At 36.8% G+C, this 18923-nt stretch overlaps 3 protein-coding genes across 4 annotated transcripts; 1 reads left to right on the forward strand and 2 right to left on the reverse strand.

The window, feature by feature from the left end:
- Positions 1-55: 55 nt before the first annotated feature.
- LOC107025953 (polyadenylate-binding protein RBP45) lies at positions 56-3916 on the reverse strand. Its single transcript, XM_015226762.2, has 7 exons — positions 3516-3916; positions 2524-2989; positions 1062-1117; positions 856-986; positions 674-770; positions 440-601; positions 56-328 (listed from the first exon to the last, which is right to left on the reverse strand). The coding sequence occupies exons 1-7, from the start codon at positions 3831-3833 to the stop codon at positions 326-328; spliced, it is 1233 nt and encodes a 410-aa protein (XP_015082248.1). The 5' UTR covers positions 3834-3916; the 3' UTR covers positions 56-325.
- Positions 3917-4585: 669 nt separating this feature from the next.
- LOC107026165 (DEAD-box ATP-dependent RNA helicase 32) lies at positions 4586-9306 on the reverse strand. Its single transcript, XM_015227028.2, has 8 exons — positions 8822-9306; positions 8091-8366; positions 7263-7586; positions 6779-6970; positions 6491-6646; positions 5936-6375; positions 5464-5627; positions 4586-5065 (listed from the first exon to the last, which is right to left on the reverse strand). The coding sequence occupies exons 1-8, from the start codon at positions 9194-9196 to the stop codon at positions 4725-4727; spliced, it is 2268 nt and encodes a 755-aa protein (XP_015082514.1). The 5' UTR covers positions 9197-9306; the 3' UTR covers positions 4586-4724.
- Positions 9307-10315: 1009 nt separating this feature from the next.
- On the forward strand, positions 10316-17625 carry LOC107026166. 2 transcript variants are annotated; one of them, XM_015227029.2, is made up of 11 exons: positions 10316-10689; positions 11689-11810; positions 11897-12057; positions 13470-13542; positions 13640-13670; positions 14207-14496; positions 14712-14960; positions 15792-15893; positions 16128-16181; positions 16351-16438; positions 17032-17625. In XM_015227029.2, exons 1-11 carry the CDS (start codon positions 10509-10511, stop codon positions 17199-17201), a joined length of 1521 nt encoding a protein of 506 aa, XP_015082515.1. In that variant the 5' UTR covers positions 10316-10508; the 3' UTR covers positions 17202-17625. The 2 variants fall into 2 exon arrangements, with proteins under 2 accessions (XP_015082515.1, XP_015082516.1); XM_015227030.2 differs by having other exon boundaries at positions 16363-16438.
- The last annotated feature ends 1298 nt before the right edge of the window (positions 17626-18923 follow it).

Genomic DNA, 18923 nt, shown 5'->3' on the forward strand with positions numbered 1-18923 from the left:
GTTTCGTCAATTATAAGCATCACATTTACTAGATGCTGCTCACAAGCAAACCAAATGCAATCGAATACTGCAAATCAGAAATGGTAAGAAAAAACTTAACAGAGTCTACACACAGGTCAAGGTACAGCTCGGAAAGTTTCGGTACACGTTAGTGTAATAGCAAACTCAAGTTACAGACAGGAGAAAAGAAAATGTCCCACAAAAACTCACAATCACTCAGTTTATCAAATCATTGTACAACCAGTCACACCGACGGGAAAGATCAGCCTAAGCACTGGAAATTTGAACGTCGTCTACTTCTTAGCCTCCTTGAAAATAATTAACATCACTGCAAATGAAGTGAACAACGGATGAGGAAATACTGTTGAAGAAGATGCAATATGGCTATCCAGAAAGTGAAAAGGCGCAAGCCAGACCTTCAAGGCCATATTTGTCATACCTGCTGTGGCTGCTGATAATTCCCATATCCTGGGTAATTCCCGTAATACATATTAGGATCCTGAGCGGGAGGAGCATATCCATAAGCCTCATATCCTTGGGCATACCCATAATATGCACCAGCACCACCACCGGCACTTCCACCCCATTGAGTCTGATCGGACTACATAGAATAATCACAGTCAGCACAAAAGCTGATTTATCAAGTTTAATACAGCAAAGATAGGCCAAAAACCTGTTTGTTAGAGGGGCTACGCCCCCAAGAAAGCCGAATGCTTTGTCCTCCCAATTGTGTGCCATTCAAGCTTGACAAAGCCTGCTCAGCAGAAGCTCTGGAAATGCCGAGTGATAGAACATAAGAAAAGAACATGGACAAGAAATCTAGCAATAGACATTATTAATTGCATCTGGCATTACCTACTACCAAACTGAACAAAGCCACAGCGCTTTCCAGCCACTATCTTCACGTGAACCAATTCACCATATGGGGAGAAAACTTGTCGCAAATGCTCTTCTGCAACACTGGGATCCAAACCACCAACAAATATCTGTTCATTTGAATATGAAAGGTTAGAAGTGCATATACTAGAAAAACAAACTTAACATCGAAACAAGCTACCCACAGTTGTATTATTGGGGTCACTTTCGCCTTGAGTAGCTTGAGGATTTTGGTAGGTAGCTGCAATGGTAAAAGATGTGAGTAGAAATGTAATCATCAAAAAGTGCTATGGCATCTATGGTCAGAAATTTGACTGTCCGGCACATAGAGAGAAATGGACAGTAACACAAAAGCATAAAAGAAGAAACAAAGACAGGCTACACATCAATTAGCCTAAGCTTTATAAATGTAGATAGTAGAGTGTTAGGTCCTTTTAATTCATTATGACAATCATTTTACATTTCCACACATGTTCTGAAAATTCATGAGCAGGGGAAACAGATGAATGCATTCAAACACATAAAAAACACAAAATTAAAACAAATAAGTATCCATAAGCATTACTTTACAGCCTACACGTGAATGCATGCCCTTTGAAAGACATGAATTTTCAAAGTCCAATGTTTGTGGCATAGACCCTTGTTAAAAAAGACATAATACATAAACATGACCCTTAACTTGGCATCAGACAACAATGACCTTTAACTTTGGGTGTGCACAAGTAAGCACTTAAACTTGTATAGAGTGTGTCTACTTGTTTAATTTTATACAAGTTTAAGTGCTTAGTTGTGCACACTCAAAGTTGGAGGGCATAGTTGTTCATTGAAGTCAAGTCAAGGGTCATAATTATGTATGCCTTAAAAAACTGTTAAGGCAGTTCAAAGGGAGATGAGCTGAAAAGGTGTTGATAGGTCAAGTTGAGTCCCTAGACTTGGTAGCAAACACCTTAACACAGACAGCTGTCAACATGACACACAAAGGAAGGAAAAGAACTGAAAGGAAATGAACTGAAAGGAAATGAAGTGAAACAACTTGCCGCAGCATTATTTAAAGGTGTACAAGATAGATCCTAACTGAAATAACACAAGGCCAGCTGAGGAATTAAATAAACTGGTAAAATGAAGGAAGGAAATTTAAATTTTGATAGAAATGAAAATAATTTACTAAGGTTCGTAATAGTAATTCAGGAACTGGAAATTAACTGAATGTAGCATAAGATGCCACAAGAATACGAAGTAAGGAAGCGTGACATAAACAAATACACTGACCTAAAATGAGGCCACGCACTAAAGTGGAATCATTTCAGCTGAAATCAGTTCCAGGCCCCCATATGAGAGCCTCTCTGTTTCCTGCTTTGAGACAACACGAGTTTTATAAGTTTGTGCACATTTTGAAACAATTAAATGCCCCCAAGCGTAGAAAGTTAAGTACTGGAAGAAAAGGATCTTAATGATTCCACTACTTCAAGTGCAAAGCTTAAAGAACAATCAAATTATAGACTCTGAACACATCAAGAGATTTATGGCATCATTGTGTACCCCATATCACGAATGCAGACAACAAACAGTACAGTTCAAACTGCAAACAAAAAGAGAACAAAAAGGTCCACCTTCAGCATAGCAGATGAAAGGGTGACACGGCCATACCTTTCTGGGGGGTACCCATTGGTTTCTTGTTTGCAGCCGGGCCAATCCTCATGGGCCTAGACGAACAAAGTACACCATTCATTTCAGTCATAGCACGCAATTGTTCACTCTCATCAGAGAACTTGACAAATCCATATCCCTTGGTACGTCCAGTAATTCTATCTGTTACAACTTTTGCACCTTTTACTGATGAATACACGGGTTTGAATGTCTCTTGTAGCACATAATCCGTCACATCAGCAGCCAAATCACCAACAAATATTGTATACTCGGGTGAATCATCTCGCCTCTCACCGGCACCAAGAGATGCCCAGTTCATACGGAAATTCTGTTCCACATTTGGCATCAAGGCGCCATTATATGTTTGTAAAACAGTTTCTGCAGCTGCATGACTCCTGAATTCGAGGAATCCATAACCTTCAGACTGGCCACTTTGCTTGTTCCTGATGACCTTAGCAGAAACAAGCTGCAGAAAAAACAATAAAGCCATCATCATAGTGCAAATTAAAAAAATATAAGCCAATATAATTAAGGCAAATATTGATCTTTCCCATTGGTTTCCACCCTTTCCTTTAAGGAAACTTTCAAACCCCTCAACACATATTCTAAATTCACCACCAAGTTTTCAATTTTTTTCCAAATCTTTGACATTAGTTTCCAACCCTATCCTCTTCTACCAATCACCTCAGCCACATAAAAAAATTGCAACCAAAGGCAGAAGGGAAATTTAAAAGACAAGGCAATCTTTCCAAATCCAATCGACTCCACGTACAAATGCAATCGGCAGGCTCGACATGAAAATGAAAGAACTTTTAACTATCATCTCCCAAAAAACATCATATACTGTATCACAAATAAGACATCATTTTCGTAGCATAAACATCACCAAGCTCTATAACCACCTATGAAATCAGAACTTCCTAATATTAATTTCTCATTTAATTGAACCATCGTCCTCTAAAAATTGCAGAAAAAAACGAATAGTAAATTACCTCGCCGGTGTGATAGAAACAAGTGGAGAGATAACTCTCATCCATCCAATACTGCAAGTCCCCAATCCAAAGAGACCTAACCTCATTTGGATTAACATTCGAGCTAGGGCTAGGATTAGTCGCAACATACTGTTGAGACATAGTTTGCGATGGCTGTTGTTGCTGCTGACCCCAAGAAGGTTGAAATTGAGGTTGTTGAGCTTGCGGAGGTTGCATCATCCATTGTTGTTGCTGCTGCGTCGGCGGAGCTTGCTGCTGATACTGATCCATTGACATAGGTGCCATTGCTGGCTGAGCAACTCCACTTTGTGGCATCATTTTTCAGGCGAAATCGAACGAGCAAAGATGAAACCCTAGGGGTATGAAAGAGAAGAAATAAAAATGGAACGGTGACGAAGATAAGGTTACTGGGGTGGGGTGGAGTGGGGTGGGGGTGGGGGTGCGTACGTGGGCCTTTGTAAGAACTAGTCAGCAGAGGACCCGTTTAACGGAATGGATATTTGGGCCTTTTGTTAGCCCAACCCATATACATTGACGGTCCGAGCATCTGAATACGTGATAAAGTGTTTTGTTAGATACTTTTAATCTAAATTTTGAAAAAATATTTGTGTCGGCTTTGTTTTAGTCGATCACCTAAACACATGATGAAATGTTCTTGTTAGATATTTTCAAGTCAAATTTTTGAGTTGTTCTTAATGCTCTCATTATATAAATAAAGTAATTATTTAAAATGTCATATCCACTAATTATAGGATGGTATGGAGGTTGCATACAAGGTTAAAAAGTTAATAGGTAATTAAGAGGTGTTTAGGGGACTACTCGTTGTTGTTAATCATACAATTTCTTGCATATGATCCAAACTACTTTTGATGTTTTTCTTTTAACTACTGCTTTGTTTTGTTTGAGTCAAAAATCTTTCAAAAACTAAACTTCTTTACTTCGGAGAAATAGTGGTAAGGTTTGTATATATACCCTCTCCAACACTTTGAGAGGTTTTTTTTTCATTTTGGAGATTGATGTATATGACATAATTTATGTTAGTTGACGTAACTACCTAATAAACACTAAAGAACACAAACAAAAGGCTCTCCAAAATTTGAGTGAGAAAGTGACCCAATAATTTCTATCTATTCAAGGTACTATAATAACAGCATTGATGCTGAGAAGTGTGAATAATATAAATTACAGCTACCAAAAATGTTAGTTCCATTATGAGTGCATGGAATTTAGCAACTTCAGAGCCAGTTCTTCTTGCTCTGCCAAAGATATAGCATCAGCAGCAATACCATCTTTAGCCATGTCCCCTTTCCTCTTGTCATCCTCGTCGTCACTGTCGAAATATATCTTTGTTTTCTTGTCGACTCTACCTCTGGGGATTTCCATGTCTGACCCAGAGAGTTCTTCATCTTCCTGCTCTTCTTCCTCTCTCCCTCTCTTATTCTTCATCTTCTCCTTGATTCGTTTTTCTTTGCGACGTTTGCGGTCCAAATCCTTGTCTTCTTTGTCAGCCATCTTCAGGTTCTTTCTTAACTCAGCATATCTCTGATTTACTGCATCATCAACAAGAATAGAACAAGGTGGTAGAAAGCAACATATGCAATTGAAAATATGCAGTAATACATATCAGCAAAGCAAATAATCACTTCAGCAACAGATGCAATTGAAAATATGCATTAATACATATCTAGCAACTACTTAGCATCAGCGAAGTAAATAATCACTTTTCGCCTGAACACAGGACTAGGGTCGAGTAACCAAATTTTGCTGCACAGTAAGCAGAATATGCAGGAAACAGACTCGGAATTCAAGTTCAACGTGTTGAACTAAAAAGAGCGGCAAAAGTTGTATAGTTTCCGGGATAGTACTTGGATATAATAAAAAGGACAATTCAAATAGCGCAAGATATTGAAACCAAAGCTTTTGAGACTCTTGGATATATCAGTAATACCTTTTTCTTTGTTGAGTTGAACAGAGTCTGCACCACTGCTTGAGGCTGCTAATCTTGCAAGAGGAGGTAAGGTGTTCCCTTCCTCATCAAACACAACCCTTGTCCCTACTGGTCTGTGGACATTGATTTTTAGTTTCTTTTTCTTCGTAATTCTAGTGGCCAGCCTACAAAACAATTCAAATAACAGGAAGCAAAATCAATCACAATGAAGATCATAATAAACGTTTAAAAATGTGAAGCAGTTAAAAAGATATAAAGGGAATAGCAAGAAGAGTATTATGGAGATGAAAAATCAGCATATGTTTCAGGTTAGCAGACCATTGCTTAATGAGAGATTTTCTAAAATTGCACTTCCACCAAGCAATAAAAGTAAGATTACCAACAAATCCATTCTGCTAAGCTAATGCCATCTTGCTTAAAAGAAAAAAATTCTACACATCTAATAGACAAATCAGAGAAGTAGTTGACATACATATCATCTCCTTTGCTGTTAATATTTTCTCCGCCTTCTTGTGTCTCCTTAGCTAGAAAGATGTCTTCATCCACTTCCTCTACATCTGATTTGCCTGCTGCATCTGGATCCTTAATAGGAAATTCTGGATCCTTAATTGGAAATTCCAACAAATTATCATCGCTTGTGTTCTCCGGTATGAGAGATAATGCTTCAGACACTGTCTTCCCTTTGAGTTTCTGTTTCAGAAATCGGATCTTTGGGGTCATAGGAAGACCCAATGAAGCAGAGAATTCATCAATAGGAAGTTTTGTAACATCAAAAATCTCCTTATCTCTCTGTTTGTGTATGGACTTCAAATATGTTATGAAAGCCCTTTGAGCCAGATGTTGTAGATCAGGGTACTTGACCAATAAAGAAGCAAGTATACCCGAGACAGACTGTATCCTCTTTTCATTTGCCTGTTTCACACTTGATAATTAGACAACAAAACAACAAGATGTTTTGCGGAAAAGATAAATTATAATTTCTATGTCCTCAACTTAAGTTGTTAAACAGAAATGGATGAATTCCTACCTTGATAACTCGAAGGGGAATCTTTTTCTCTTCCAACTTTTCAAGCATCTTCATTTCAGATGGCATCACGAATAAAACAGATCTTCCGCCTGAAAGGTAACGAGCAGTGCGGCCAACTCTGTGTATGTAAGCAGCACAATCTTCAGGACAATCCACCTGAAAGGTGAGTTTGCATCATATACATGTGAAACTTTCTAGTTTCTTTACAATGGCATCAACAACCTTCAACGGATGAAAAATCACTAGTTTCATTTAAGGCCTTAGACTCTAAAAACATTAAGAACTAACCTGGACAACCCAATCAACCGCCTTATTAAAATCAAGTCCCCTCGAAGCAACATCAGTGGAGAACAGAACAGAACGTTGTTCACAAAATTGGGAATAAATTCCCATCCTTCTATCTTGCTTCATCCTTCCATGAAGACACTTGAGGGGAATCCCAGGACGGAGTTTTTTGAAAGTTTCAAAAACAAATTTTACCTGTTGAATTGGGAACAGTAAAAAATGACAGAAGGAATCAAATCACCAGAAAATTAAGAGCAAAAGTTTTAGCTGTTGAATACTCTGAAACCCGATTTAATATAGCAGATAGATAATTTTCCTTTTCGAAAACACGTGATATAGCAAAGGTCATTAGTGCTTGTTGATGTTAGGTACTAAAATCAACAGCAATCTAAGATTAGGTGCAATATTCATGTCATCTTACGATAAGACGTTCAATATGAAGTGTGAATTCTCAATTTCACCGAACCCCAAGAAGAAGTTCAGATACCTGCTTGCAGCTCGACAGGAAAACCAATATCCTTGAGTTAAGATGTGCCTTTATAAAACTCCACAACATGTCAAATTTCTTATCAAGAGGAACAAGCATTGCTGTTTGTTGTAAGCGGTTGGGAGTCGCAGTATCGGACTCCTCGTGTACACCCAAATATTCAGGGTCTTTCAGGCTGAGCCTTGCCAGATCTTGGACAGACTTGGTCTGGGTTGCTGAAAACAATAAGGTCTGCCTATGCTTAGGCAATTGTGAAATGATTGCATTTAGATCCCTCTTAAACCCCACATCAAGAATACGATCTGCTTCATCAAGAACTAAAACCTGTTCCCTGGCCAGGAAAGATGCACCCAAGTCAACAACTAAATTAACATGCATTATTCTAAAGCAGAGGATGAAGACAGTTAGACAAGTAATTTCACAAAAGAAAGGATGTCTCTTTGAAGAAACAATTGAAATAGAATAAATAATAAATAAAAGACAATAATTTCAAAAACTGTAGCAGCATCAACAGACAACTGTTCAATAGCTATGCTTCCATTAAACATAGCAGAGAAAAGGAAAATGAAGCAGGTCCAAACCCCACCAAGGTAAAAAAAGGAGGGAGCCAATCTGTCCCTAGATGCTATACAATCATAATTCGTACGCTGTGATGAGCAAACTATAGCATTGTTTTCGTGGAAGGTAGTCTACACTAACATTAATAAAGTAGGAGCAAATCAGAAACTAATTCTTGATGATGCAGTATTTACTCCCTGCCTCTTATCAAGGACAAGACATGGTAAAAGAGCCTTAGGAAAGGAGAGGAAAAAGAGTTGTTAACTGGACCTGAAGTTGTGAACAATCAAAATTTGGTGTCTCATCCATATGCTGAAGAAGCCGACCAGGAGTACAGACCAGGATGTTCAATCCATTAACATGCTCTTTTTCAGCATCAACATCTTTGCGGCCACCAATCAGAAGGCCAGCACTAAAGCCATGATGTTTCCCAACAGATTTAAGTACTTCAAAAAGTTGACCTCCTAACTCCCTTGTGGGAGACATTATGATGCATCCAACACCGTCCTCTGGTCCCCATCGAGCTTTATACAATTTCTCTAGCACCTAGAAATGAATTCTAATTAAGTGACTGAATTTATTAAAATGGTAAAAAAACCAAGAAATTACACTAGTAAACAACGAAGAGATTCAAGCACCAAAGCGCAAAAAAATAACGATGGAACTATGGAAGCAACATTTCAATTAACAAATTGAATATCGAAGTGCAAACACATATAAGATTGGACATCCCCGTTTATTCATATGAATAAGAGCTATCTTACAGACAGCTCATACAATGTGAAGCCAACATTCATACCATAACCCAACTGAATAACTGCATAACAAATATCACCAGCTTTTTATCATAACAAGCCTCAACTATCAATGATGGTGGGATGATGAGTTGTGTTTTGACAAACAGTTGTTCATAATTCAGCTAGGGAACTTGATAGTTCAGCTATGAAACTCAAAAAAATGGATACTTTAGCTGTGTTTTCGATTATTAACTCAAGACATACCGGAATAACAAAAGCCAAAGTCTTTCCAGAACCAGTTTTCGCCGCACCAAGAATATCACGGCCGCAAAGAGAGTGTGGCAGAGAAGCCCTTTGAATATCGGTCATAGTTTTGTATTTGCACTGAGTTAACCCATCTTTAGTTTTCTTAGAAACCGGCAACTGACTGAACCTATCACAACCAGCATACCTAGAGAATGAACCATCCGGAAGACGTCCAACCGGAGCTTTATGTGGTAATGGCTCAAGCGACAACGGATTTGAACCGGATTCCGGTTTACCTGATTCTATCCATTCCTCCAGAAGCTCAATTTCATGAACCTCTGATAACCGATTCTGTATTTTAACTTTCCGTGACTTAGGTGCATGCTTTCCCATACCTTTTGCAATTGCTTATTGATGAAAGTGTCCCGCCGGGGAGCAAAATATGAACGGCCGGCGAAAATTAAAGGAGAACCGGTGATGACGGCGTCGGGGAGGGTTTTGGCAAGATTTGAAGTTCGGATTTGGGCCACTTAACGTATTATATGGGGCGGGTCAAACGGGTTAATTAATTAAACGGATCACAATTTAATACACTTGATTATTATTGTTTTTGGTAATTGGTTGCATTAATTTGTTATATGAGATTTTGAACTCTTACGATTTATTTTTTTTAGTTTTCATGTGAAAAAATAGTTATTTCTAATTGTCAAATGAGAATTAATTATTTTTTTTTTAACTTCACCCTTAGCATTAATTATTTTTAGAATTATGACACATAAATAGATAACAATAAAAAAAATTAAGAAGACATGTACGAATATTAGTTAAACTACATTTCTAATTAGTTTATTCTTAATGGTTGTGCAAATTTTTATCGTGACAACTAAAAAAAGCAAAAGAGTACTTTGAAGTAACTTTTCTTATGTTTTCCAACTCCAAACCATAGTTAATTCCAACTTATTATTCCTCTAAGTAGGAGACATTTGATAAAATTATATCGTTCAAAATCGAATGCATAAACTTAAAAGTTGGAAGTAAACTTAATCAAGATATGCATACATAATGTTATTACGTTTCTTATACTGAATAATTGAATTGACATGTTTGTTTTCTTAAAGTATCTCTTATTTATTCAAGTTCAATTTCTCGTAATTGTATGTTATTTCATTGTTCATTATGTCTTAAAAAAAGAAACCGAAAGCAAACGATTTCAAATGCATGTAATGTTATGTAAAACTTGTGTTGTTTGACATGAAACACTCATACGATATTCTTCTTACACACATCTTTTTGCCCACAAAACTTCACGTTTAGGAGTAAACCTTTGAGTTGAGTTATTTTGCAATATTGCGAACGCAAGATAACATTCTCTAATTATTTTATATTAGACAAGGGCAAATTTGAAAAAAACAAACATCAATAAGCCAATAGTAGATATATTGTAAATTTCAAGGGCATCTAAGCAACAAACCAATAACAAATATATAGGTACTTCTTCGTCTTCCTTTTTATACGTTCGATTCAATTTCTTATTTATTTTTTTCATCACATAATAATAATATCAGTAAATTTCTACAAAAATCAACAATTTTTTCTTCAGATTTCTTTGCAATTTCATGATACATATTATACAGGATTTATACAAATCAATATACTGAAATATACATCTGATATTGTAGAGTTTTCAAGTGCCAGGAAGTGAGCTATGGGTTACAAAAAAGGAGGAAGATTCATGCCGGAAGAGGAGAACGGCGTCGGTGCTACACTGAGAGATGCTTTGTTATTTACTACTATGTGTATTATTGGGCTACCGGTTAATGTTTACATCAAAGATGGTGGTGTTTATTCGGGTATTTTTCACACTGCTTGTGTAGATGATGAATATGGTGAGTTTTCTCGACACCCTTTTCGTTTTTATCATGACCCTTTATCTATATTGTGATTTTTGATTATGGGTAGTTGTTGTTGTGGTTTTTTTGTTTGGAGTAGATCAGTTTCGGCATCCGATCTGGATGTTTCCATGGTTTTGTTTTGATATTTTTGTTTTGTTGTGTCCTGTTGTATACCTTTCTCATTTATCATTTGTTGGGGTGAGCTGATTAGATGGCATATGAACATGACCTTAGATAAAGGCGTTTTAAGCTTTATGATGACATGAACTTAGATAAGAGGATGTGGAGCACTCGAATAAGGATAGTAGGTTAGTTGGTCAGTTTCAGTTTACGAGCACATGGTGTTAGATAGGAGGGTGTGACGCACTTAGATTAGGTTAGTAGGTAGCAGTGCCTTGTATTGTTGTCCAGTTACATTAGTATAGTCATAATATTGCTCCTTTAGTTTCCTATTGTTTGATGTTTGTTACTTATATATTGATTCCTTGTACCTTGATTATCGTTCTATTTTGTTGTAGTTCCTTTTCTGCTACTATGTGTTGTTTTATTATTATTTCTTGATTCTTGTTCTTTTGTTACTTCTTTTTTCTGGATTGTTTTGGACTCTTTTTTCTTGAGCTGATGGTCTTATAGAAAATAGCCCCCTACCTGTGAGGTAGAATATGATTTGTGTACACTCAACCCTCCCCAGACCGTAGTTCGTGGGACTGCAATGGATATGTAGTATTTTTCCATATTTTCATTTCAAATGACGAATGTGAGAATATTCCAGTCTTTGATTCTGTACATTTTATGGCTTTTATAGAAAGGAATAGTGTGGAATGATTATGTAGGGTTCATACAATTGATTTCAATAATTTAGGATTTAATGGTTAGTTGATTTGAGTTATTGATTCCGGTATTTAAGGTTGCATTGATTAAGAGTTTAGCTTACCAAGTTAGGGACTTGCAAGAGTTCTGATTATCCTCTCTCTCTTTTGATACATGGATTAGCTATTGTTTTGAAGAGGGCGAAGATGATTAAGAAGGGTAGTCGAGAGGCGAATGTAGCACGTGGAAGTTTGATAGAGACACTCGTTATTCTGTCTGAAGATCTTGTCCAAGTTGTCGCAAAGGTATGCTTTTAGACATTCCAATATGCAAGTCTATTTGTTGCCTATATGGTGGTCCTTTTTTAACTGCTGATACTTGTGCTTTGCAGGGGGTTATGCTATCTGCTGATAGTATTCAAGGACATTTAGATGGGGATAATGCAAGAACTGTTTGTAGCAATATAACTTATCCTGAATACACCAAAAAGGAGATGAAAGCAACAAAGTCCAAGGTGTCTACCGTGGATGGAGAGAAAGCTAGTAAAGAAAGGTTTGTGTTGGCAAGACTCACTATTGATTCATTGTTGGAAGTGCCTCATGATCTATTAGCTTTTGCATGGAAAAGCCTCTTAATGTTCTGGCAGACATGACTTTGGCTTGTTCTTCATATTTGCAATTAAATTATTGAAAGCAAGTGATGAATATATAGAGCAGATAAGTAATAATGTTAAAGTTAATCTCGTAATCAGTTTGGTTAACTATCTTTTGTTTCATAGATAGGCTGATAAGTGAAGTTGGAAAGCTTGTTCACCCAAATGTATTTGTTTGTCGTATCACTAGTCTTGTGATGACTAAATAGATGATGTTCTGGGAGGAGTGCAATGTGATAGGAAGATACCAAATAAAGTGATAAGAAAGCTCTATATAATAGCGTTGATAAAGCCCGCTTAAGGTGCACTTAAACCCTGAAACTCAGGGGACTTCAAGTGAGGCAGTTCACCTTATTTAAGTTGCATCTTAGAACGGCATCATGCACACATGGTCTCCATCTTTAAAAGAACGATACTTCAAATAAATTTCGATAATATTATTGTTTGACAAATTTTTTGACAGATAGAAGTATTATTGATTAAGAATGCTAGAGTAGAAACTTAGTGAGAATTCTTTATAAAAAAAAAAAAAACTCTTTATCAAAAAAGAAACTTAGTGAGAATTACTGAGTCACTAGGCTAAAGGTGAAAGTTGTATTTGAGCCATTAATTTTATGTAATTTCTGAACTTGATTGATATGGTTTTCTCTTCATAAATTGCAAATTCACAATATTTGGTTCATATCATTGTTTTTCGTGTTTGTAGTTTTTTTCTTGCTTTGCTGTATACTTTGATCTTCTTCTTTAGTTTGTGCATTTCTGCACTATAGCACGCATGCTTTTCTACGGGTTTTGCTGTTGATAACAAGGATACATGCACACGTAAATGAGAAAAAGGAGAGATAATTACTTAGTGAGATGGTAAAGCACGTAAAATCAGATCCATATTAAGAGGTTTTTTTTCTGATGAACTAAATATAACAAAAGGGAAAAAACTAGGCAGACCTGTGCTTTTGTAGTGCTTGCTCTCGATGATGTATACATACTTCCTGAAGGTTTTTCTCTCTCTTTTTAGAGGGGCTGTGATTTCTTTAGCAAAATTAGGTGTAAAGTCAAAATTGGAGTTCTCTGGCATAAATTACTTTTATCGTCTTATTATCTAATTACTGCTGAATCAACACAATGGTTCGCCAATATTTGCAGTATTCCTATCAGATGAAGTATAAATTTTGGGAAAGTCGCCTCAATATCTATATCTGTTGGGTTTCTGCTCTCTCTCTCTCATGAGATTATTATCTCACTTCTCATAACCTTGATTTTTCTCATCTACATGGTCACACTAACTTATTTCCATTCATGTCAACTATGACAGATATGTCCGAAATGGCTTAATCAGTAAGCAAAGTGATCGCAGAGAGAGCCATGAGTCTCTAAGGGAGAGAACTGTATGTTAATCCTAACATTTGCTGAGCACTAATTGAGATATAAAAAGATGTGATCTATTTGCTATTGGTTAATGAACTTTTTTTTTTCATTTTGCAGATCCTTGAAGTTCAAGGCTCAAGTTCAAATGGTGAGTATTTGTTCAATCCTTCAGTTCTCACAGGAACATATCAGTTCATGTGTCCTGTTGGTGGGTGGAAAACAGATTAGGCAGCGTCTCTCGTTGACTGAGTTTCACGATGAATCATATTCACCCAAATCTCTGATTTCCATCACTTATAATTCTGTATAACCAATTAAAAATTGCTATTAAAGAATTAGATCAATGGACAAAAGTGGGTTGTCCTTATGGAAGGGACACTTGTGTCACCGAGGGGGAAACCAGAAAAGGGGAAAAGGCACTCTTGTCCCCCACATATTACTTAATAGAAAAAAAAAGGAAAAAAGAATTGAATCAATTTTTGTGACTCCGTTCCTGCTGAGAATGGTGTGAATACTTAATGGTGAAGGGACCTTAACATGCTATGTCCTTATTCTGCGATAGAACTCATAACAAATTAATGTTTGCTGATGGACAATGAGATCTTTGAGCTCTTTATGTAGTGTATATATTATCATAACCAAAAGAATGTCAGTAATATGGTATTACAATTTTTTCACTTGCAGTGGATGTTTCTGTTACTCAAGCAAGTCACCTTGAGGATGTTACCTTCATAAAAAACTTGGAGTTGTCATCAAATGGAATATCTAATGGTAGTCCTCCTCTTTCCTCAACCAAACTTGATGATCCGAATAATGATAGGCACAGTCATGAGCAGCAGACTCTAGGCAAAACTCCTTGTTTGGGCCCTACTTCCTCTGGTGCTCCAATCACCTCAGTCTCATGCGTCAGCTCATCATCAGCTCCAGCTGATTTGGTGCCTTCACGAGGTTCAATTCATAATGTTAGTACAAAGGTAAAGTGAACTTAGTGGGGTCCATTGTTGTCGGTGCATGATCTAATTCTTAGTTGTTCCTTGTAATCAAGAGTATATAAGCTAATATTTTCAGTAGGTTTTTGGTGATGTCAAAATTATGGTGGTACTTCGAGATTTTGGAAATTCGTCTCCTTGTTGATCCTGTATTATTCTTCATCTAAGATGATTTATGACTGTTGATTTTCTCTCTCTAGGAATCTAAGCTCAACCCTGGGGCAAAGATATTTTCTCCATCGACTTTGCAGCATAGAACTGTTACACCTCCTGTGGTGCCAACGATGGCTTACGTGCCAGATTCCTGTCCTGTAGTACCTATTGTTACAGCAGAGCCTGAAGTTGAAATTACCCCCTTTGCTCCTCATTCATCTGTGCCTGTCAAGTTTGTCCCATATAATAACTTGGCAGCTGGGAATGGTGGCTTGGATGTACAGTATGCTCAACCGGTATGTGATCACATTACTTATCTTTACTTTGAAACGCAGCACCTGCTCCCTGCTTTGGTTTTCTGACAATTGGAGTTGCTGTTTGCTTTGAGTAACTTAGATTTATTTACTGATTAAAAAATTGTTTTGGTTGATTAACCACCATATCTTTGTACCTTAACCATCTCATATTGACCACAAGAAGTTGTATCTTACATTCTTACTTACATAACCACGGCAGACCTATGCTGGATGGTGTTTGGAGACTAGCCTGTCGGTCTATTATGGAGACTGTAATGCAATTCTGTGCTTCATCTAATCTAATTATATCGCCGATATACATTTAGCGAAGTTAATTGATGTATATGTCAATTAAAAGAAGAGATTAAAAAAAGTTGTGGCCTAGTGGTTGAGATCATGAGGTCTCATGTTCAAATCCCAGCGGAGTTAAACACACTAGGTTATTCTACCCATCTGTCCTAGCCTTGGCGGACGAAGTTACATGATGGTACTCGTTGCTTGTGGGAGGTGGGAGGTATCGCGTGGAATTGGTCGAGGGGGACGAAAGCTGGCCCAGATAAAAACTGTTGTTTGAAGAAACAGTTCTGAAGGTAGCAGAAAGTAGTTGGGATTCTTTTTCTTGGTATTATAATATGCAGTTTACCAAAGAGGTGCTGCTTTCTTACTTAGCAATGATTCACCAGATGCGCTTTCAAATTAGTTGCTACGGCTTAATATGAGACAAGTTAAACCAATCACCTCCATTGTTCTATGTCATACTTATACAGAATCAGTTATTACTGTTTTGATGCTGCTGCATAGTTTATGAACCCTTTTGTTGTTAACATGTAGACAATTGGATACATGGGAAGCAGGACTCAGCCGGCAAGGTATGGCAGTCAGTATCATCACCTTCAGGCTGCAACTGGTTATGTGCATCCAAATTCTCAAAATGTAAGGGAAATTACCATGCAACTTTGTCTTTCTGAAGCCGTTTAATTTGTTAGGCTGGAAAGAAAGCTCTGCCGCCGTAGTTGTATAGTCATTGAGGTTTAGCATGTCGAGGACTGTGGCCCTATTACTAAATTGACATCCGCAGGACAAAATCATGCCATCCTGTTATTATTTTTGTGCTTGTAAGACGGTTACATATGTTAATGCCACTTCTAAAATTCTTTATGTTTTCAGGTTATGGTTGGACGGTTGGGACCACTTGTTTATATGCATCATCCTGTTTCTCATGTAAGACAAATTACTTTCTGTAGCTTATTTTGGGACAAAAATTTTCGGACAGTAGATGTTCATTTTTCAATATACTTGGATTGCCTTTTGTTACTTTCCTCCTATCTGATTTTCTTTGAGTATTATGTGTGCAATTTCCTGATTCTTCTCTCTGATATCTTGTCAAAAGGACATTGTTCAGAGTGCAGCGGGGTTCCCTCAAGTATCCACACGTCCTCTATTAATTCCACATCAGGTCCATCCTCCTAAGCATCAAGGTACGTGTTCATGGCACATCTACTAAGTCTTGAGTTCAAACCAATAGTTGCTAGTAGCCTCAGCTATTTTTATTCAGTGTCTGGAATGCATAATGCTCTAGTCTGTTTTAGTATAAGAACAAGTTAAATGCAATTGCTGCTAGTAGCTGTAACAAATAGTTATATGAAAAATTCAAGCTTGCACAGCGGGATCTAAGATGAAGACTTAAAAACTTTATCCCTGATTCCCTGTACAAGGGCAGATGACCAAAAGCTGTAGATGCAGCAGTGCTGATAGTAGCCAGCATATATAACTCGTGGGAAGTTATAGCAATTGTTTTGATGCCTTAATATGTCCTTTTTTTTGTTTGACTATCATGACTATAATATGTTTGTTGAGTATGAATTTGTTTCCTGTTTTTCATTATCTTGCAATTTCAACCAGATGAAGAACAATTTGTGGCTAAATACAACTTGCTGCAATAACTTTATCTCCTGAATGATGATGTGATGTGGATATTGAATTATCAAAGCAGTTATTTACATATGATAGTCCTGAAACAAGTTATCTGTATTTTACTAGCACAATAACCTTAGTCCATCCCTTGCTGCAGGAAGTACAGCGCCACAAGCACTGCAGTTGTATATGGCTCCCCCAGTTATAACAGGGCTACAACAACCATTCACTATCCCAAGCATTCCTATTACACAGGCGTCTTTTCCTGTTATGCGGCCTATGCAATTCCCAGTACCTAACGGTTTTGTGCCTAACAAGTTTGCGTGAATATACTTCTGTAGTTGAAATGATGCCTGCCTATTGAGATTCCTTTTTCGTTTCTTCTCAATGTCTGGCAGCATGATTCTTTTCTAAAGTTTTCGATCTTGTAGTATGAGCAGGTTATTCTTTGTTAGGGAGAGGCATTAACATTGTATATTTATTGAGTTACGCATGAAGTTGTTTTTGTTTGGAGGTAGAGGAAGAGTTAACTGGGGCGGTTCTTGTTTTGGTTGTGATATCCAAAGGAGATAGATTTTCCGTTTTGAACTGCAGCAACACAAATTTTTGGGCGTCGAAAAGTTGCACTTTTTGTATGATACACTAAGCTTGAAACTAATAGCTTTGTTATAGCTCTTTAAGTTTGATGCATTAAGCTAATGTGGATTTGGTTTATCAAAAACTATCATATATTGAACTATTTATTGTAAGATTTTCTCCACGTTTCATTTTCAGTGTCAAGTTACATTTTGACCAAAGCCATTTCTTGGATTCAATTGTATACTATTCTAAGATAGGTCCTAATCTTTTTTGATAAAAGTTGCTGCAATGTTATTGGAGTCCATTCTATAACATGTTGTTTGGTGAATATCGAAATCAAGTATATTCAAGATGAACCAAAAAAGGAAGTATTTGAGTAATCCTGTTAAAAACATGTTCATGTACATCAAGATATACTCTGTGTTATCTCACAAAAGTATCTAAGTAATCCTGTTAAAAACATGTTCATGCACATCAAGATATGCTATGTGTAATCTCCCAAGTATGTCTCGAAAGGAGAAATATCTGAATAATCCTGTTAAAAACATGTTCATGCACATCAAGATATGCTCGGTGTAATCTCACAAGTATGTCTCGAAAGGAGAAGTATCTGAGTAATCCCGTTAAAATCATGTTCATGCACATTAAGATATACTCGGTGCAATCTCACAAGTATGTCTCGAAAGGAGAAGTATCTGAGTAATCCTGTTAAATACATGTTCATGCACATCAAGATATACTCCTTTTAATCTCACAAGTACGTCTCAAAAAGATAGAGGGTATGCAAATTATATTCAAGATGAACCAAAAAAGGAACTATCTGAGTAATCATGTTAAAAACATGTTCATGCACATCAAAATATGCTTGGTGTAATTTCACAAGTATGTCTCGAAAGGAGAAGTATCTGAGTAATCCTGTTATAAACATGTTCATGCACATCAAGATATGCTCGATGTACTCTCACAAGTATGTCTCGAAAGGAGAAGTATTTGAGTAATTTATGTTAAAAACATTTTCATGCACATCAAGATATACTCCTTGTAATCTCACAAGTATGTCTCGAAAAGATAGAGGGTATGCATATTATATTCAAGACGAACCAAAAAAGGAAGTATCTGAATAATCCTGTTAAAAACATGTTCATGCACATCAAAGATAAAGGGTATGCAAATTATATTCAAGATGAACCAAAAAAGGAAATATCTGAGTGATCCTGTTAAAAACATGTTCATGCACATCAAGATATACTCTATGTAATCTCACAAGTATGTCTCGAAAGGATAGAGGGTATGCAAAGTATATTCAAGATGAACCAAAAAAGAAAGGATAGAGGGTATGCAAAGTATATTCAAGATGAACCAAAAAAGGATGTATATGTGTATTCATGTTAAAAACATGCTCATGCACATCAAGATATAGTCAGTGTAATCTCACAAGTATGTCTTGGAACAATAGAGGGTATGCAAATC

This window comes from Solanum pennellii, chromosome 7, assembly GCF_001406875.1.
Source record: "Solanum pennellii chromosome 7, SPENNV200".
NCBI lineage: Eukaryota > Viridiplantae > Streptophyta > Magnoliopsida > Solanales > Solanaceae > Solanum > Solanum pennellii.